Source organism: Salmo salar, chromosome ssa02 (genome assembly GCF_905237065.1).
Source record: "Salmo salar chromosome ssa02, Ssal_v3.1, whole genome shotgun sequence".
Classification (NCBI taxonomy): Eukaryota; Metazoa; Chordata; class Actinopteri; order Salmoniformes; family Salmonidae; genus Salmo; species Salmo salar.
The window spans coordinates 56,494,513-56,516,000 of NC_059443.1; the positions used below are offsets into that span (position 1 = coordinate 56,494,513).

The 21,488-nt window shown below is 44.1% G+C and overlaps 1 protein-coding gene across 3 annotated transcripts; it reads right to left on the bottom strand.

Annotated features, from left to right (window-relative positions):
• Nucleotides 1–9,593: 9,593 nt before the first annotated feature.
• LOC106587764 (keratin, type I cytoskeletal 13) lies at nucleotides 9,594–21,241 on the bottom strand. 3 transcript variants are annotated; one of them, XM_014176421.2, is made up of 7 exons: nucleotides 20,684–21,241; nucleotides 20,051–20,133; nucleotides 19,572–19,728; nucleotides 19,173–19,334; nucleotides 18,922–19,047; nucleotides 18,375–18,595; nucleotides 9,594–10,263 (listed from the first exon to the last, which is right to left on the bottom strand). In XM_014176421.2, exons 1-7 carry the CDS (start codon nucleotides 21,176–21,178, stop codon nucleotides 10,050–10,052), a joined length of 1,458 nt encoding a protein of 485 aa, XP_014031896.2. In that variant the 5' UTR covers nucleotides 21,179–21,241; the 3' UTR covers nucleotides 9,594–10,049. The 3 variants fall into 3 exon arrangements, with proteins under 3 accessions (XP_014031896.2, XP_014031883.2, XP_014031890.2); XM_014176408.2 differs by lacking the exons at nucleotides 18,375–18,595; nucleotides 18,922–19,047; nucleotides 19,173–19,334; ... (1 more) ...; nucleotides 20,051–20,133; nucleotides 20,684–21,241 and adding exons at nucleotides 10,549–10,769; nucleotides 11,095–11,220; nucleotides 11,346–11,507; ... (1 more) ...; nucleotides 12,225–12,307; nucleotides 12,861–13,423; XM_014176415.2 differs by lacking the exon at nucleotides 9,594–10,263 and adding an exon at nucleotides 17,422–18,089 and having other exon boundaries at nucleotides 20,684–21,240.
• Nucleotides 21,242–21,488: the final 247 nt, after the last annotated feature.

A 21,488-nucleotide genomic window follows, 5' to 3' on the forward strand; every position in this document is an offset into this window, starting at 1 on the left:
TTTCAGGATGGGGCATGCATGGAATTTCACCCTAATGCAGTATGCACAACTGTGATACCACACTGTAGTCATTGAGTTGAGTTTCAGTTGCTCTGTAAATTATAGCTCATTGAAGCTTTACAGGGAACCTGTTTTCTTTGTGAACGTTGTAAAGCATGACACATAGAAACAAATTGCACCTTTCGCAACTGCCTAGGAGCTCTTAAGAGAGAGGAAGATTTGCCTTCAATTATCTGCTTTATTTTTAATGCTTCAGCTGCAAATATGCATACTGTCTTTGCATCTCTTTGGTGCAACATCTTGGTTGAAGCAATTATAACAAATGTATATAATTTTGCATTGTCCAATATTCATGTCACTATTAGTAACTTGTTGGAAAAACAATCTGATAACATGTGTACACTATGTACCTGTACTTTCTAACAAAGCATAACATTGTCACAATGCAGACATTACCATGTTTTGACATGCTGTGACGTCATTATTTAGTGCTCTTGCTATCAAGGACACATGGCACGTACCTTGTCCTGCAGGTCGGCGATAGTAGCGTGGAAGTCAGAGTAGTCACGAGCGCTGGGGGACGTCTTGCTCTCCATGAACTGACGGATCTTCAGCTCCAGCTCGGCATTGGCCGCCTCCAGAGAGCACACCTTCTCCAAGTAGTTGGACAGGCGGTCGTTCAGGTTCTGCATTGTGGCCTTCTCGTTGGCCGACACATGGAGGTCGGCTCCACCGCCGCCACCACTACCTCCTCCCATGCCAAAACCATAACCGCCACTACCGCCGCCACCCCCTCCCATGCCGAAACCATAACCGCCACCACCACCTCCGCCGCCGCTGGAACCGAACGAGGAGCTAGAGATTCCCAGATCCTCCTGCACCTCCCTACACACTGCCGGCCATCATGGCAGTGATATCTCACAAGAAAATCTGAAATAAAATCACATTTTATTTGTCACACGCACTGAATACAACAGGTGTAGACCTTACCGTGAAATTCTTACTTCCAAGCCCTTAACCAACAATGCAGTTCAAGAATCAGAGTTAAGAGTTAAGAAAATAATAATGTGCTAAATAAACTAAAGTGAAAAACAGAAAGTAATAATCTAGGTCCTGGATGTCAAGAAGCTTGGCAGCTGGGCTGTACGCACTACCCTCTGTAGCACCTTACCGTCTGATCCCGATCAGTTGCCATACCAGGCGGTGATGCGACCGGTCACCACCGCTTGTCCTTTTCCTTAAGTTGTCCTTAACAGTCCATTGTTGCTTCATAGTGTTTGTGATTTTATTCATAGACGCAGGTACCATTATATTAAGTTTCACTCAACTTTATGCATTTTCTATCCACTGTAGGAGTTTGCAGGTCTGACAAGTCATTTTTCCTTGGCAAGGAACTTGGCATCTGCATATTTCCATATCACCACTGCATTTCTTGCAGATTTTTTTAATCATGCTCCAGATGTTGCCATTTGAGTCCCATATTTTGTATGTGGTTAAAGCCAAAGAACATTGCAGCATCTCATGTTAATGATTTGCAGTAGAATGGATTATTGTGACATTGGTGTGACAGAGATGTTGCACTATATATAGCTATCGCCTTTCAGTCAACATGGAATTTGCAACAAAAGTAAGATTTAACCTTTGTAGGTAAACTGTCACCATAGCTGACATATTATTGACATGTAAGTTGCAGTGACATCCGACTGGGCACACCACGTAAGTTCACATGGACAATTGGATGATATTTGGTTGAGATGTTGCTCAATGAGATTTTAACCTATATTCACCCATGCAAAAAGACAAACAAAAGTTTGTTGAATTCCCAATGTGTTATCACTATGCTTTCAACCATCCAAAAACAATGGAAAAACATTGTCTGATTTTTGTTTAGTTGTCACCTAAATGTGTTGTATCTGCCCTTTCAACCATTTAGCACAAAGTTCAAATGGAAAACAATGACAGAAATGTTGTGTATTTGTACAACTCAATGTGTTGTCACTGTGCTTCGTCTAATAGCTCAACCAAATGAGCTGAATTGCAATTGAGAATGCATTAAAAGTGCAAGCAGGGGCAGACTAGGACCAGAAATGTGGTGCTGGCATTTCTTTTTTAAATCTAAGTTCCTGCAATTCTACTTAGTTTAGCATGACATCTATTTTTGGGTATGATAATAATTCTGAAAAAAATCTAGTCTAGAGTAAATGGCACAGCCATATCCCACTCTTATCCATTCCCCACTTTCGTTCGTAACCACTTTACTCTCGGGCCGATTCTTTTCTCTGTATATATCCACGATGTCGCTCTTGCTGCTTGTGATTCTCTGATCCACCTCTACGCAGATGACACCATTCTGTATACATCTGGCCCTTCTTTGGACACTGTGCTAACATACCTCCAAACAAGCTTCAACGCCATACAACACTCCTTCCGTGGCCTCCAACTGCTTTTAAATGCTAGTAAAACTAAGTGGATGCTCTTCAACCAATTGCTGCCTGCACCCTCCCGCCCCACTAGCATCACTACTCTGGACGGTTCTGACTTAGAATATGTGGACAACTACAAATACCTAGGTGTCTGGTTAGACTGTAAGCTCTCTTCCAGACTCACATTAACCATCTCCAATCCAAAATAAAATCTAGAACCAGCTTCCTATTTCGCAACAAAGCCTCCTTCACTCATGCTGCCAAACATACCCTCGTAAAACTAACCATCCTACGATCCTTGACTTTGGCGATGTCATTTACAAAACAGCCTCCAACACTCTACTCAGCAAACTGGATGTAGTCTATCACAGTGCCATCCGTTTTGTCACCAAAGCCCCATATACTACCCACCACTGCAACCTGTATGCTCTCGTTGGCTGGCCCTCACTACATATTCGTCGCAAAACCCACTGGCTCCAGGTCATCTATAAGTCCTTGCTAGGTAATGCCCCACGTTATCTCAGCACACTGGTCACCATAGCAACACACACCCGTAGCACGTGCTCCAGCAGGTACATTTCACTGGTCATCCCCAAAGCCAACACTTACTTTGGCCGCCTTTCCTTCCAGTTCTCTGCTGCCAATGACTGGAACAAATTGCAAAAAAAATCACTGAAGCTGGAATCTTATATCTCCCTCTCTAACTTTAAGCATCAGCTGTCATAGCAGCTTACTGATCCCTGTACCTGTACACAGCTAATCTGTAAATAGCACACCCAACTACCTCATCCCCATATTGTTACATATTGTTGCTCTTTTGCACCCCAGTATCTCTACTTGCACATCATCATCTGCACATCTATCACTCCAGTGTTAATGCTAAATTGTAATTATTTCACTTCTATGGCCTGTTTATTGCCTTACCTCCCTACTCTTTAACATTTGCACACACTGTACATATATTTTTCTATTGTGTTATTGACTGTACGTTTGTTTATGTGTAACTCTGTGTTTTTTTTGTCGCACTGCTTTGCTTTATCTTGGCCAGGTCACAGTTGTAAATGAGAACTTGTTCTCAACTGGCCTACCTGGTTAAATAAAGGTGAAATAATTTTTTTTTAACTCTCAAACACAGAGGTGTAAAATTGGAGTGGATTTTGCCTCTGGTCACAAAGTTGAAGTTCGCATTAGTCAAACATTTCTATCACTGAAACAACTCCAAACTCTCCTGGTTTGTGTCATGCATACATGTAACTCAACTATATAGAATAATAGGTGCTATGACATGGCAGTGTGCAATGTACTCTCATGATAAGTCCTGCACACTGCAGGCTTTTACAAACTCTCATAAACCGGCATCTGGGTGCTGGCTGGGGATCTGGGATTGTGGGAGGTGGGAGGGGAAGAGGTTCATGTTGTCCATAATAACCCTTTTCTTTTATACACTTCCTTGTCTTCACCATTAGCCTTTGCAACCTCAAATAAAATGTTCTGTCCATATGTTGTTTTTAATGACTTATTAATAACAAATATAATCACAGAAACCTGTATCTGGGTTGGTTCTTTCCATTAACACGTCTCCTCCAGTAGGAGCAATAAAGTCCTTGACCACTGTTACTCTATCCACAAGCAAGCATACAAGGCGCTTCGTCAAATCAGATCATGACTTGATACTCCTACTTCCTGTCTACAAGATCAAACAGGAAGTACCCGTGACGTGCTCTGTTACGAATCCCTTTGGCCCTGCAGTCTAGGGGGGATGGAAACGAGACCCGTAACATAACTCATGCAAATTATAATAGTGAAAAAGAACGGTGAGAACAAAAACCACAGACAACTTAAATCTACCGTCAAACTCGAATAGTTTATTGCTTAAACACACGGTAATGGGGGGCGGGAAAAGGGGCTGAGCTGGACCCAAGGAAAGAAACAAATATCAAAAAAATAAAAATAAGCTAGTCTACCTACTTCAACAACGGCTTGCTCACTAACCAACAACTGGTTCGCCCAGTTCTAACTAGTGTTCTTAGACAAAGTATTCCTACGGGTAATGTATGCCCATGGGCGACTTGACTTGTTACCCCATTTTCCCACCATCAAACAAACAGTTAAACACCATAACAAAACAATACTCACAAATAATGGACAAAGTGACATGTATGGGCAAAAACAACAGAGAGGTCTAGCTTACAAAGAGAGAGGGAGAGAGAGAATAACAGAGAGATTGAGCTCTTGAGAAAACAACTGATGGGGTTTTTAAACTAGGAGAAAGGGGATGTGATTGGTTAATGGAAACAGGAGGAGGTGTGTCTTCAGATTGGAGACTGATTGGTGACTGATTGGGGAATGATGATTGCCACCTGTGAGGAGGGGAGAAGGAGAAAAAAAGAAATACACACTCACAGGATACATAAACAGGATACCTGTATCCGTAACACACTCCATAGAGAAATGGTCCTCCGAATCCGAGGCTAAGACTGCTTTGCTAGCACTGACTGGAATATGTTATGTTACTCAGCCGATATGATCAACAAGCTAACCACCTCCGTCAACGGCTTCATTAGGAAATACATCAGCGACAGACGCTGCTTCCCCAATCAAAAGCCCTGGATTAACATAGAGTTTGGCGCAAAGCTAAAGCATAGGTTTAGCGCACACAGAGATATCACAGCCAACCCAGAGGCTATGGCTGAGGACACAAACAAGTACAAGAAATCCTGCTATGATCTCCAGACATCCATCAAACAAGCAAAAGGACAATATAGGAACAAGCTGGAATCCTATTACACAGACTCCGACGTCCGCCACATGTGGCAGGGGCTATAATCCATTACGGATTACAAAGGAAGGCCCAGCCATGATCTTCCCAATGATGCCTCTCCACCAGAAGAACTCAATGCATTTAATGCATGCTTCAACAAAAACAACACTGAGCCGTGCATGAGGGCACCCGCCAATTCAGAGGACTGGGTGATCTCGCTAATCAAGTAAACACTCTGTATTCCAGGGCACGTTCTCAGAGCTTGGGCAGAACAGTCATTTACAACCTCTCCTTGTCTCAGTCCCTAATGCCCACATGTCTCAAGTTGACCACCATAATTCCTGTGCCCAAGAACTCTAAGACTACCTGCCACAATAACTACCACCTTGTAGCATGAAGTGTTTTGAAAGGCTGGTTATGGCACACATCAACACCATCATTCCACACACCCTAGACCCACTCCAATTTGCATACCGCCCCAACAGATCCATAGACGACACAATCTCAATTGCACTCCACACTGCTCTAACCCACCAAGATAAGAGGAATACCTATGTGAGAATGCTTTTCATTGACTACAGCGCAACGTTCAACAATATTGTCCCCTCCAAGCTCGTCACCAAGCTTGGGAACCTGGGACTGAACAACTCCCTCTGCATCTGGATCCTGGATTTCCTGAAGTGCCAACCTAAGGTGGTGAGGGTAGGCAACATAACCTCCACCACGCTGACCCTCAACATGGGGACCCCAAAATGTAATCATCCCCAGCTTTCCAATCAACTCTTTCATCCCCTCACCTCTGCAACTATTCCCAGGTTGTTGCTATAAATAACAATGTGTTCTCTTCTCAGTCAATTTACCTGGTAGAATAAGGGTTAAATAGAACAATGGTGTACATCCACCTCCCAGTTTGGACATCAGGTTGTGCCTACTGTGCAATCACCCATAAAGGGTGGCAGGTGAGCCAGCAACTGGGTTGCAAGATTGAATCCCGGGGCAGACTGGAAAAATCAGTCAGGAAGTGAGCTGGTAACCGGAGGGTTACTGGTATCAAATCTTATATGCCATTGCCTGCTGTTGTGCCCTTGAGCAAGGCACTTAATCCACCACAACAAAATATCCCCGGGCATCCCCACACCTCTCCAAAAAATCTGTATGGATTTGTAGGTTGGGTAAAAAGCGGAAGTCAAATTTCGGTTTGGACCTTGTGTGCAATTGACCAATAAAGTTATCTAATCTTAATCTTAAAAACAATATAAACTCTAACTAGAAGCAGAATACCTTTATTATTATTCCACTTACTAGAATGTACTTTACACTGACATTCAGCTAGTGGCATGAAGTGTTCGGGTTTAGTTTGATTTTAGTTTGATTCTTTAATTAAATTGAGCATGCTTGTTTGTGTGTTAACTAAGGTATACCGCTTCATTTTAGCCTCAACCTTTTATAATTCATAACTTATTATCTGGTTGTTTGTGGCTGTCACACGGAGCAGAGCACAGCAGTGCAACATAGAGCCGCTTTCAATCACCAGATTCACCCGAAACTCAACCCCTGTCCATTGGCATTCCATAACGGGTTCTTCCAGACACACAATGTAGAAACAAACAGAACCCCTTTGACTGAACAAATATGTCATGAAGTGAAGAAGACATTCTATAGCAATATTCTCTAGACCACAATCTAGTGATATTATGGCTTTTACAAGCAATGCTAAATCAGAAAGGTGCAGTCAGTCTGGTAGTCCGCATTGACATGGTCACACAAACAAGGAGCCAGGGCACAGTTAAGATAACAGCAATTCATCGGAATGCATAAATCACTATATTGGTTGAAGGCGAAAGACACATTTCAGTTGAATGCATCCAGTTGTGCAACTGACTAGTATCCCCCTTTCCCTTTCCTTAATATGTGGTCTGCATCTTGATTTATGGCTGTGCACCACCGTGAGTAGAGCACTCTACTTTTCAAGCGTTGTATGAGCTTCTGAAGTTTCCCACAGTCATATCTGTCAACACTAACTCCAATGACTACTGATGTTGTGTAACAGTGGAGGATCAAAAATTATGAAACTGTTACGGGAATTAAGTTATCAATGTTCTTAAACCGAACTTCAATTAAACTACTCAGTCTACCCCACCAGAGTGTGTAAGATTCTCGTTGAATGAAGCAGACGGATAGCCAGCCTACAAGGGTCAAAACGTTTATTTATGAGAGCTCTGAAAATCCTTACAATGTACAAAGCCTTTTATATTAACACACACACACACACACACACACACACACACACACACACACACACACACACACACACACACACACACACACACACACACACACACACACACACACACACACACACACACACACACACACCAGTAGAGAACTCCACCCAGCTTTAGGCGGCTGTATTTTTCCACAGTACCCAGACCACCTGTCTCCTTATCTTTTGCCAGCCCAAATGTTCCCAGGCCGTAGTTTCTCTCCCTAACTTAAGGAGGCCTCTTCTCCTGTTCCTTTCCCAATGTCGTCTTATCAACTCTGCCCTGCTCATTTTGAAGTGACCAGTGTCATACTCACACACAGTATTGAAATATAGTTTTTAACCCATTATTATAGCCTTATTTTGAATACATTTCAACAGGTTATAAGGTTTCTGAGTGAAACCATTTAGTCAAACCTTTAATCATATAATTTCCATTACAGAAACATTAAAAAGTTATCCCTTTCAGATAAAACTATACTAAATATAGTCACGTCACCAAATACTGTACCCAATTAAAACAAACTGATTTTGCAATGAAAGTCTACAGTACAGTAGTCTCAACAGCACACTCTAGAGTAGGACCATGGTGTAGACCACGCCTGGGCAAAGGCCGGCCCGGGGGGTGTATGTGGCCCGCGACCTGATTCAATACGGCCCACGGAATCATGCTCAGATCACATAAAGAATTTGCGATAGTAAAGTTTTTTAATCGTATTTGTTATTCAAATTAAAATCCCATTGAATACTCACCTTTGTGTAATGATTTAACTCCCACCACTTATGGGACATTTATTTTGAAGGCACATATAAATAACAACCGCACGAGGACAGACAACAACTGACAGGCTGACACACACGTCACAGTTATAAATAGTGCTTACCGCATGGCGCCTACAGAGATGGTCGCCTCGCTTCGAGTTCTTAGGAAACTATGCAGTATTTTGGAAAACAACCTCTCACTCAACGTCAACAAAACAAAGGAGATGATCGTGGACTTCAGGAAACAGCCGAGGGCGCACCCCCACATCCACATCGAAGCGACAGCAGTGGAGAAGGTGGAAAGATTTAAATTCCCCGGCATACACATCACAGACAAACTGAAATGGTCCACCCACACAGACAGAGTGGTGAAGAAGGCGCAACAGTGCCTCTTCAACCTCAGAAGGCTGAAGAAATTTGGCTTGTCACCCAAAACCCTGATAAACTTTTACAGATGCACAATCGAGAGTATCCTGTCGGGCTGTATCACAGCCTGGTACGGCAACTGCACCGCCCTAAACCTGCAAGGTCCTCCAGAGGGTCGTGCGGTCTGCACCACACATCCCCGGGGCAAACTACCTGCCCTCCATGACACCTATAGCGCCCAATGTCACAGGAAGGCCAAAAAGAAAAGAAATCAACCACCCGAGCCACGACCTGTTCACACCATTACCATCCAGAAGGCGAGGTCAGTACGGGTGCATCAAAGCTGGGATCGAGAGACTGACAAAGAGCTTCTATCTCAAGGCCATCAGACTGCTAAACAGCAATCACTGACTCAGAGAGGCTGCTGCCTACATTGAGACCCAATCACTGGCCACTTCAATAAATGGATCACAAGTCACTTTATACAATGCACTCTAAATAATGCCACTTTAAAAATGTTTACATATCTTACATTACTCATTTCACATGTATACTGTATTTTATACCATCTATTGCACCTTGCCTATGCCGATCAGGCATCGCTCATCCATATACTTACATTTACATTTACATATTCTCATTCACCCCTTTAGATATGTGTGTATTAGGTAGTTGTTGGGGAATTGTCAGATTACTTGTTAGATATTAATTACTGCACTGTCGGAACTAGAAGCACAAGCACTACATTCGCATTAGCATCTGCTAACCATGTATATGTGACAAATAAAATGTGATTTGATTTGATCTAGTAGCTAGCTAGAAATTGCGCAAAATGTGATTTTCAAAGATTTCAAAGAAAAGGAAAGTAGACAGTGAATGTAGGGTCTTCCAGCAAGAGTGAACATCAAAATATTTCTTTATTGGCCTCATGTGCAAAAGATAACAACCTATATGATAGTCAGATGTATGGGAGCACGCCAGATCAGATAAATCAAGTTGAAAGACACTGAAGACAGAATGATGGTGTCAGCAAGTCAGAGCATCTTTATTACATTCACAATGGGGTCTGTTGTTGGTGTTCCATCCAGATGTAGCAAAATGTGTTGTTCTGGAGGTGTTAACCATAGAAATAGAATTACCAGAAAATAAATCCCCATTCAAGTCAATAATCCATGATGGGTGTCTGACGGGCTTTAGCCATTCTAGAAAGAATAGGAGGATGGAATGCACATCTTAAACTAGAGCTAACCAGAGCTGGCCTAAACAAATAACACAGATAACAAAGACAGGAATTTTTCATCTGATGAAAACTTTGTAGAAGTTGAAACGTTGTATTTTAGGTTGCATGAATAAAGCACTGGAGAGCAGTAATATTCCATGTGCTGGCCTCTCATATCCTATACCCATTCTAGTAATTCTATTTCTATGGGGTTAACCCATTGCTTGCTGCAGTGATCGCTGTGTGTGTAGGACCTTATGTGGTGTGTTTGGTTTCACTTGTGGAGACAACCTTGCCATCCACTATTTCCTCCGTGACGATCACCACTTTCCGTGTGGTGGTGGAGCTGGGGACGGTACTGGAGGAGCTGACACTGGAGCTGCTGACACTGGAGCTTTGGCCGGAGCTGGAGGAGCTGACGTGGGAGCTGGAGGATTTTTGGCCGGATTTCGTGGAGCTGCCGCCGTGGCTGTGAGGAAGGGAAACCCATAGTTAGCATCTATGATAATAATAAGTAACTATTAAATGGTTACATAGCAGTAGATTCATGTCAAAAGCAACCATGTCTCATAGTAAGGTCACCTTCAAATTAACATTGTTTTTTAAATCAAATGTTGAAGGAGACATCAATTAATTTACACTTGTTTCAAGGTCCCTGTCACCCCTCTTCCCATCCCACAAAGATGTAACAATCTCTTCCCAAATCCCTGTCTGTCTCATTGGCCTCCCTCTGTCCAATCCCATCCTGCCGTACCCGCTAGCCTCTCCGTCCAGCAGCCTCCTGTACTCAGCGATCTCCATCTCCAGGCGTGTCTTGATGTCCAGCAGCATCTTGTACTCCTGGCCCTGGCGTTCCATGTCGCTGCGGAGAGACATTAGCTGCTCCTCCAGACCGGTCACTTGGTTCTGGAGGCGTCCCAGCTGCGTGGAGTAACGGCCCTCCGTCTCCGCCAGCGTATCCTCCAGGGAGCTTTTCTATTGGCCGGGAGAGATAGAGATGATGGGTCAAAAATTGTGGGAGTAGGTTTGGAATTTGGAATGTTTACAGTTATACTGAAAAGTTAGCTCTAGTAATTGAATGTGTAGGCATGTAGAGGTTAGCTATAGTAATGGAGTGGTGCCTGGCTACAACAACTTGTGGGATAGTGGAAGAGATCAGGTGAAAGTGAGATACTTGAGGGATGGTAAAGAGAATGATGAAAGAGTCAAATGTTGATTATTGAAGAAAGTTGCAGAAAGTTGTGTAAGTAATGTCCCCTAAACTGTGGTCCTTGGTCAGATGTATGTAATTACTACTCACCATGCTGAGCTGTGACTGCAGTTCGATTTCCAGGGCCTGTAGTGTGCGACGGATCTCTGAGATCTCTGACTTGGAGGTCTGGAGTACCTCTGTACTGGACGCCACCTCCTTGTTCAACGTCTCTGTCTGTAAAACAATGGTCAATCATCACAGGATCAAACAAACCCATGATAGAATGTGACAACGTTACCAACTAGAAGTAAAGGAACATCTACACCATGAACATAGTTTAGAGGTTCTAGAGGTTCTACCTTGGTCTGGAACCAGGCCTCCAGATCGCGCTGGTTCTTGGCACTAACGGACTCGTACTGCTCACGGATCTCAGCCATGACTCTGGACAGGTCCTCCTGTGGTGCTGCATCCACTTCCACGTTGATCTGTCCAGTCATCTGTGTCCTCATGGCCAGCAGCTCCTGTGGAGAAACACATAGGGGTGAGTTTAAATAAATAGGAAGTGACTAACCTCTGCTTGATGGTAACAACTTGACTTGCCCTCTGTCTTCTTTAAAAATGTGAACACCATTGCTTGATACAAATGTGCTTGAAAGCCAGCAGTGGTGTTCTAGTTAAGACCCATAGCAGGTTGACATGGTCAATAGATGTAATACTTTAAGGGACTGTATGGATATGTTCCATCAGCCCACACCCACCTCCTCATGGTTCTTCTTGAGATAGATGAGCTCCTCCTTCAGCCCCTCGATCTGCATCTCCAGGTCAGATCTGGCCATGGTCATCTCGTCCAGCATCCTCTTCAGTCCGGCGATGTCCGCCTCCACCGACTGACGCATGGCCAGCTCGTTCTCATACCTGAGAGATAGAGAGAGCTTTGGTCAAAGAACTGCCGGAATGTGTTCCTCTGTGAAAATAGGAAGGAGGTTATAGAATCTAGTATTCCATTAAGTTTTGGGAAGATAACAGAAAGTAACACCAGGCTTTTTATATGTATGTTGGGATGGTGTGGCTATGGTGGAGGGGAAGGGTAATGTCATTTGGTTTCTTTTTTTATAGATTCAACACAAAATTAAATAAAAAGCACTATGAGGGTTTTTACAGATTTGGGGTTATTCCATTTGGTTTATGGTATGCACCAGCAGTGTACTCTATATGTGGATCATGTTGGATATACTTACTTGGTTCTGAAGTCGTCTGCAGCGAGCTTTGAGTTGTCAATGTTGAGATAGGTGCCTCCGTTTACGCGAGTGGCAGTTTGGATCTGAGAGGTAGAGGATGGAAAAACATTTCAGGATGGGGCATGCAGGGAATTTCACACAAATGCAGTACGCACAAACTTTGATACCACACTGTAATCACTGAGTTCTGAGTTTCAGCTGCATTGTAAATGATAGCCAATAGAAGCATTACTGGGAACCTGTTGTCTTTGTGAACATTGTAAAGCATGACACAAAGAAACAAACTGCACCTTTCGCAATCGCCTAGGGGCTCTTACGAGACAGGAAGGATTGGCTTCAAAGATCTGCTATAATTTCAATGCTTCAGCTGCAAATATGCATACTGTCGTTGCATCTATCTTAGGTGCAATATCTTGGTTGAATCAATTATAACAAATGCATATAATTTTGCATTTCCCAATTGTCATATATCACTCTCAGTAACTTGTTGGAAAAACAATCTGATAACATGTGTACACCATGTACATGTACTCTCTGATGAAGCATAACATTGTCACTCTGCAGACATTACCATGTTTTGACATGCTGTGATGTCATTATTGAGTGCTCTTGCTATCAAGGACACATGTCACGTACCTTGTCCTGCAGGTCGGCGATAGTAGCGTAAAAGCGAGAGTAGTCACGAGCGCTGGGGGACGTCTTGCTCTCCATGAACTGACGGATCTTCAACTCCAGCTCGGCGTTGGCCGCCTCTAGCTTCCGCACCTTCTCCAAGTAGTTGGACAGGCGGTCGTTCAGGTTCTGCATTGTGGCCTTCTCGTTGGCTGACACATTCATGTCAGCTCCACCGCCGCCACCACCACCCCCTCCCATGCCGAAACCATAACCGCCACCACCTCCACCTCCGCCGCCAGAACCAAACGAGGAGCTAGAGATGCGCACCCCAGAGCCTCCTGCACCTCCATACACACTGCCGGCCCTCATGGCAGTGACGCGGCCTCCTCCACCACCACCACCCATCGAGGAGAAGCGGGAGGAGCCCATACCCATACCCATTCCACCGCCACCTCCAGACCTCATTGACATGGTGCCACCTCCACCACCGCCGCTGCTGTAGGACATGCTAGATCTGGAGAAGGACATGGCTGCTGAGAGGGAGTCTGCCTGCCTGGGATGAAGAGGAGAGATAATGTGGTGCACGGCCCAGCCGCTGTTCCCTTTTTATGCTGCACAGGGCAGAAGGAGGGAGGGAGGGAGGGAGGGAGGGAGGGAGGGAGGGAGGGAGGGAGGGAGGGAGGGAGGAGGGAGGGAGGGAGGGAGGGAGGGAGGGAGGGAGGGAGGGAGGGAGGGAGGGAGGAATAGAGAAGGGTTGAAAACAGGGAGGTATTACCAAATGTAGGGCAGGGCTCCTCGCCCCACTTTGACACGTTAGGATGCAGAAGATTGAAGAGGATAGATAGATATGTACTGTATGTGTGGATATGCAAATTTTGAAAATATTCTATTGTTGTGCAACTCCACTCTCCCCCATCTCACTCTATAGGTGGTATCAGCCGACAGGGTGCTTGCAGGCACTCACACAAACATATAGAAGTGCACACTCCCATAAAGAGATGGAATTCCTCTCCAGTAAAAGCATGGACAGGCCTGCTTCAATTAGCCCCAGGTAAGTCATTTAATCAGTCAACACACACAGTATAACTTTGATATGCTGTGACAGGTGAGCTTTGACATGTTTTCTGAGCATATTCTTTGAAACACTGAATGGCTATTTACCTGTACCTGTTATCTCACCAAGACAACAAGTTGCAAAGAAATTTCCCGGTACAATATGATATTTCGCTTGACACCCAGACAAAATTCTCCCCGAATTGACCTGTCTTTGTCTCACACACTGATATCTCGCAAGAAAATCTGTCCATTTCCTTAAACGCAACAGTCGATTGTTCCTTGATAGTTTTTGTGATTTTATGCATACACTCAGGTTCCATTTTCCTAATTTTCACTCAACTTTATGCGTGTTCCATCTACTGTAGGAGTCTGCAGGACCGACAAAAGTAGTTTTTCATTCCTTTTACCACTTTATAGCCCCCATGGGATGAGTCATTACTCGGGGCATTGTACCCTAGAAAAACTCACCCCAGATGGGATTAAAGTACTGTTCTTTTCCCTTAACATCTTGGCAGGGAACTTGGCATCTGAATATTTCCATATAACCACAGCATTTCTTGCAGATCTTTTTTTGTCACGCTCCAGAGGTTACCATTTTCCTCTAACATTTTACCTGGGCGTTGCTCCATTATTTATTTTGATTCTGAAAACAACACAGGGTGAAACGCTTTGTATTTTCAAGCGTTGGGATGTCAGCATCATGTTATGGGTATACTTGTCACCGGCAGGAACTGGGGAATTTGTCAGGATCAAAATAAATATGAAAGGAGCGAGGCCTAGGTTAAACTTTTTATTTCTCAGCGGGAGAATTACACATATTTTAATGTCAAAGACATGCCAGAATGACTTTCCAAGTGGTGTTGAGTATTCCTGAGTGCTCCAGCCTCAGTCCAAAAACAACAATAGATAAATGTTGCCCTAAGACTTGTCTAAAGTTTGTAAAAAGTAAAGTATACCTCCTCACCTTAGCCTCGTCTTTAATTATTCATAACATATTTCCTGGTTGTTTGTGGCTGAATAAAACCCAGTCACAGAGAGCCGAGCCAAGCACGACAGCACATAGAGCCACTGACAGTCACTAGATTCACCCAGAACTCAACCCCTGTCCATTGGCATTCTGTAACTGGTTCTTCTAGACACACAATGTCCCCAATGTAGGAACAAACGGACCCCCTTCGCATGAACAAATATGTCTAAAAGAAGACATGCTAAAGCAGTCATTTCTAGACCACAATCTAGTTGAAATGGATTCAAATCCCAAGTGCTGTCACATGTGTCTTATTACATTTGTGAAATGATGGTCTTTCCTGAGAAATGCTAAATCATAAGGGTGCAGTCAGTCAGTGAGTTTGCATTGGCGTGTTCACACAAACAAGGTGCCAGGCCAATGCAATCAAATGAGATATAATAGGTTCATCTGAATGCATGAATCACTATATCATCTATCATACACTACATGGCCAAAACTATGTGGACACCCCTTCAAATTAGTGGATTTGGCTATTTCAGCCACAGCCGTTGCTGACATGTGTATAAAATCAAGCACACAGCTATGCAATCCCATAACCAAACATTGGCAGTAGATTGGACTTACTGAAGACCTCAGTGACTTTCAACGTGGCACCACCATAGGATGCCAACTTTCCAACAAGTCAGTTTGTCAAATTTCTTCTGGTGCTGCCCCGGACATCTGTAAGTGCTGTTATTATGAAGTGGAAACGTCTAGGAGCAACAACGGCTCAGCCGCGAAGTGGTAGGCCACACAAGCTCACAGAACGGGACCACCGAGTGCTGAAGTGCATAAAACTCGGTTGCAACACTCACTACCGAGTTCCAAACTGCCTCTGGAAGCAAAGTCAGCAACTAAACAGTTAGTCGGGAGCTTTATGAAATATGTTTCCATGGCTGAGCAGCCGCACAAAAGCCTAAGACCACCATGAACAATGCCAAGCTTCTGATAGAGTGGTGTAAAGCTCGATCCATTGGACTCTGAAGCAGTGGAAACGTGTTCTCTGGAGTGATGAATCACGCTTCACCAACACTGGGGCGAATCTGGATTTGGCAGATGCCAGGAAAATGCTACTGGCCTGAATGCATAGTGCCAACTGTAAAGTTTGGTGGAAGAGGAATAACGGTCTGGGGCTGGTTTTCATGGTTTGGGATAGGCTCATTAGTTCCAGTGAAGAGAAATCTTAACACTACAGCATACAATTACATTCTATCGACAACTTTGGGATGAAATGGAACACCAATTGCGAGCCAGGCCTAATCACCAAATATCAGTGCCCGACCTCACTAATGCTCTTGCAGCTGAATAGAACCAAGTACCCGCAGCAATGTTCCTACATCTAGTGGAAAGCCTTCCCAGAAGAGTGTAGGATGTTATAGTAGCAAAGGGGGGACCAACTTCATAGTAATGCCCATGATTTTGGAATGAGGTTTTTGACGAGCAGGTGTCCACATACTTTTGGCCATGTAGTGTATATGTTGTCTGCATCTTGATTTATGGCTGTCCACCACTGTGAGTAGAGCACTCTACTTTCCAAGCCTTTGTATGAGTTTCCCAAATCTCCTAAGTCTCCCACAGTCATATCTGTCAACGCAAACTGACCATCCTCTAATTAACTCCAATGCCTACTGATGTTGTGTAACAGTGGAGGATCCTCAGAGGAGGAAAAGCAGGACCACCCTACTCAGTGATTTTCAGAAAAATAATAAATAATAAAAAATTCAACAGTTATGATTTTTAGATAAAAATATACTACATAAACTCACGTCACCAAATACCTGATGACCTAAAACACACTTTCGCAATGAAGGTCTACAGAAGTCTCAACAGGACCTCTAAGGTAGCACCCTGGTGTAACTTTGCCATCCTCCTCTGGCTACATCGATTTCAATACAAAACCTAGGACGCACTTGCTCCTGACGTAGTTCCATAGACCTACATGGTAGTTATGATGGAGAACGCGGATGTGGATGAGATCAAGTAATAATTTGTCAACAGAACCATCAATAAAGATTATGTGGTTGAACGAGAATAGACTGTGTTGTTTCACTTGTTTTAGAGATATTCATGCTTTATCATAGACTGACTATAGGAATCTGTGAGTATAGCTGTCAAAGCAGTTACATTTTCTCATCTCATTTAAAATGAATTGTATTCTAATCTAAATCTTTCCACCAAAACATGGTGTACAGCTCTACAGTTGACTCCACAAACACTCTCCATACAGTATAAAACTCAATCTAAAAACTTGTAAAGTTTCTTCGTTAAGATAGAATTATATAATTTTGCTAACAACTTTCAACATTTTTACTATCATTATTTAAACATTTTTGCTTAGTATTAAACTCAGTACAAGTGATTGTCATTATTACACTATTCAAGATCATACTGAAACATATGCTTTCTCAAGACCATAGAATTGGCCTCATGTGCAAAAGATAACAACCTATATGATAGTCAGATGGATGGGAGCACGCCAGATCAGATAAATCAAGTTGAAAGACACTGAAGACAGAATGATGGTGTCAGCAAGTCAGAGCATCTTTATTACATTCACAATGGGGTCTGTTGTTGGTGTTCCATCCAGATGTAGCAAAATGTGTTGTTCTAGAGGTGTTAACCATAGAAATAGAATTACCAGAAAATAAATCCCCATTCAAGTCAATGATCCATGATGGGTGTCTGACGGGCTTTAGCCATTCTAGAAAGAATAGGAGGATGGAATGCACATCTTAAACTAGAGCTAACCAGAGCTGGCCTAAACAAATAACACAGATAACAAAGACAGGTATTTTTCATCTGACGAAGACTTTGTATAAGTTGAAACGTTGTATTTTAGGTTGCATGAATAAAGCACTGGAGAGCAGTAATATTCCATGTGCTGGCCTCTCATATCCTATACCCATTCTAGTAATTCTATTTCTATTTCTATTTCATTGCTTGCTGCAGTGCTCGCTGCGTGTGTGGGACCTTATGTGGTGTGTTTGGTTTCACTTGTGGAGACAACCTTGCCATCCACTATTTCCTCCGTGACGATCACCACCTTCCGTGTGGTGGTGGAGCTGGGGACGGTACTGGAGGAGCTGACACTGGAGCTGCTGACACCGGAGCTTTGGCCGGAGCTGGAGGAGCTGACGTGGGAGCTGGAGGATTTTTGGATGGATTTCGTGGAGCTGCCGCCGTGGCTGTGAGGAAGGGAAACCCATAGTTAGCATCTATGATCATAATAAGTAACTATTAACTGGTTACAAAGCAGTAGATTCATGTCAAAAGCAACCATGTCTCATAGTAAGGTCACCTTCAAATGAACATTGTTTTTTAAATCAAATGTTGAAGGAGAAATCAATTAATTTACACTTGTTTCAAGGTCCCTGTCACCCCTCCTCCCATCCCACAATTATGTAACAATCTCTTCCCAAATCCCTGTCTGTCTCATTGGCCTCCCTCTGTCCAATCCCATCCTGCCTTACCCGCTAGCCTCTCCGTCCAGCAGCCTCCTGTACTCAGCGATCTCCATCTCCAGGCGTGTCTTGATGTCCAGCAGCATCTTGTACTCCTGGCCCTGGCGTTCCATGTCGCTGCGGAGAGACATAAGCTGCTCCTCCAGACTGGTCACTTGGTTCTGGAGGCGTCCCAGCTGCATTGAGTAACGGCCCTCCGTCTCCGCCAGCGTGTCCTCCAGGGAGCTTTTCTATTGGCCGGGAGGGATAGAGATGATGGGTCAAAAATTGTGGGAGTAGGTTCGGAATTTGGAATGTTTACAGTCATACTGAAAAAGTTAGCTCTAGTAATTGAATATGTAGGCAGGTAGAGGTTAGCTATAGTAATGGAGTGGTGCCTGGCTACAACAACTTGTGGGATAGTGGAAGAGTCCAGGTGAAAGTGAGATACTTGAGGGATGGTAAAGAGAATGATGAAAGATTCAAATGTTGATTATTGAAGAAAGTTGCAGAAAGTTGTGTAAGTAATGTCCCCTAAACTGTGGTCCTTGGTCAGATGTTTGTAATTACTACTCACCATGCTTAGCTGTGACTGCAGTTCGATTTCCAGGGCCTGTAGTGTGCGACGGATCTCTGAGATCTCTGACTTGGAGGTCTGGAGAACCTCTGTGCTGGACGCCACCTCCTTGTTCAACGTCTCCGTCTGTAAAACAATGGTCAATCATCACAGGATCAAACAAACCCATGATAGAATGTGACAACGTTACCAACTAGAAGTAAAGGAACATCTACACCATGAACATAGTTTAGAGGTTCTAGAGGTTCTACCTTGGTCTGGAACCAGGCCTCCAGATCGCGCTGGTTCTTGGCACTAACGGACTCGTACTGCTCACGGATCTCAGCCATGACTCTGGACAGGTCCTCCTGTGGTGCTGCATCCACTTCCACATTGATCTGTCCAGTCATCTGCGTCCTCATGGCCAGCAGCTCCTGTGGAGAAACACATAGGGGTGAGTTTAAATCATTAGGAAGTGACTAACCTCTGCTTGATGGTAACAACTTGACCTGCCCTCTGTCTTCTTTAAAAATTTGAACACCATTGCTTGATACAAATGTGCTTGAAAGCCAGCAGTGGTGTTCTAATGAAGACCCATAGCAGGTTGACATGGTCAATAGATGTAGTACTTTAAGGGACTGTATGGATATGTTCCATCAGCCCACACCCACCTCCTCATGGTTCTTCTTGAGATAGATGAGCTCCTCCTTCAGCCCCTCGATCTGCATCTCCAGGTCAGATCTGGCCATGGTCATCTCGTCCAGCATCCTCTTCAGCCCAGCGATGTCTGCCTCCACCGACTGACGCATGGCCAGCTCGTTCTCATACCTGAGAGATAGAGAGAGCTTTGGTCAAAGAACTGCCGGAATGTGTTCCTCTGTGAAAATAGGAAGGAGGTTATAGAATCTAGTATTCCATTTAGTTTTGGGAAAATAACAGAAAGTAACACCAGGCTTCATGTCTGTTGGGAGGTGGTTATGTAGTTATGGTGGAGGTGAAGGGTAATGTCATTTGGTTTCCTTTTTTATAGATTCAACACAAAATTAAATAAAAAAGATTGAGGGTTTTTACAGATTTGGGCTTATTCCATTTGGTATATGGAATGCACCAGCAGTGTTCTGTATATGTGGATGTTGTTGGACATATTTACTTGGTTCTGAAGTCGTCTGCAGCGAGCTTTGCGTTGTCAATGCTGAGATAGATGCCTCCGTTTACGCGAGTGGCAGCCTGGATCTGAGAGATAGAGGATGGCGAAACATTTCAGGATGGGGAATGCATGGAATTTCACACAAATGCAGTACGCACAAACTTTTATTCCACACTGTAATCATTGAATTCTGAGTTTCAGCCGCACTGTAAATAATAGCTCATAGAAGCATACAGTGAAACTGTCGTCTTTATGATCATTGTAAAGCATGGCTCAAAGAAACAAATTGCATCTTTTGCAATCGCCTAGGGGCTGTTGAGAGAGGAAGGAATAGCTTCAATGATTGGCTTTATTTTCAATACTTCAGCTGCAAGTATGGATACTGTCTTTGCATCTATCTTTGGTGCCACATCTTGGTTGAATCAATTATAACAAATGTATATAATTTAGCATTTTCCAATAGTCATATATCACTCTCAGTAACTTGTTTGAAAAACAAGCTGATGGCATGTGTTCACCATGTACATGTACTCTCTAATGAAGGATAACATTGTCGCTCTGCAGACATTACAATGTTTTGACATGCTGTGATGTCATCATTGAGTGCTCTTACCATCTAGGACACATGTCACGTACCTTGTCCTGCAGTTCGGCGATAATAGCGTAAAAGCGAGAGTAGTCACGAGCGCTGGGGGACGTCTTGCTCTCCATGAACTGACGGATCTTCAGCTCCAGCTCGGCGTTGGCCGCCTCTAGCTTCCGCACCTTCTCCAAGTAGTTGGACAGGCGGTCGTTCAGGTTCTGCATTGTGGCCTTCTCGTTGGCTGACACATTCATGTCAGCTCCACCGCCGCCACCACCACCCCCTCCCATTCCGAAACCATAACCGCCCCCACCACCTCCGCTGCTGGAACCAAACGAGGAGCTAGAGATGCGCACCCCAGAGCCTCCTGCACCTCCATACACACTGCCGGACCTCATGGCACCTCCTCCACCACCACCACCACCACCCATCGAGGAGAAGCGGGAGGAGCCCATACCCATTCCACCGCCACCTCCAGACCTCATGGACATGGTGCCACCTCCACCACCGCTGCTGCTGTAGGACATGCTAGATCTGGAGAAGGACATGGCTGCTGAGAGGGAGTCTGCCTGCCTGGGATGAAGAGGAGAGAGAATGTGGTGCACGGCCCAGCCGCTGTTCCCTTTTTATGCTGCACATGGCGGAAGGAGGGAGGGAGGGTGGGAGGAGGACATGGGTGGGGAGGCAGAAGGGAGGAATAGAGAAGGGAGGAATACAGGTTACTTCATGTGGGAAAGGGCAGGGCTCCTCCCCCCACTTTGACACGTTAGGATGCAGAAGATTGAAGAGGATAGATAGATATGTACTGTATGTGTGGATATGCAAAAAAATGTAATATTCTATTGTTGTGGAACTCCA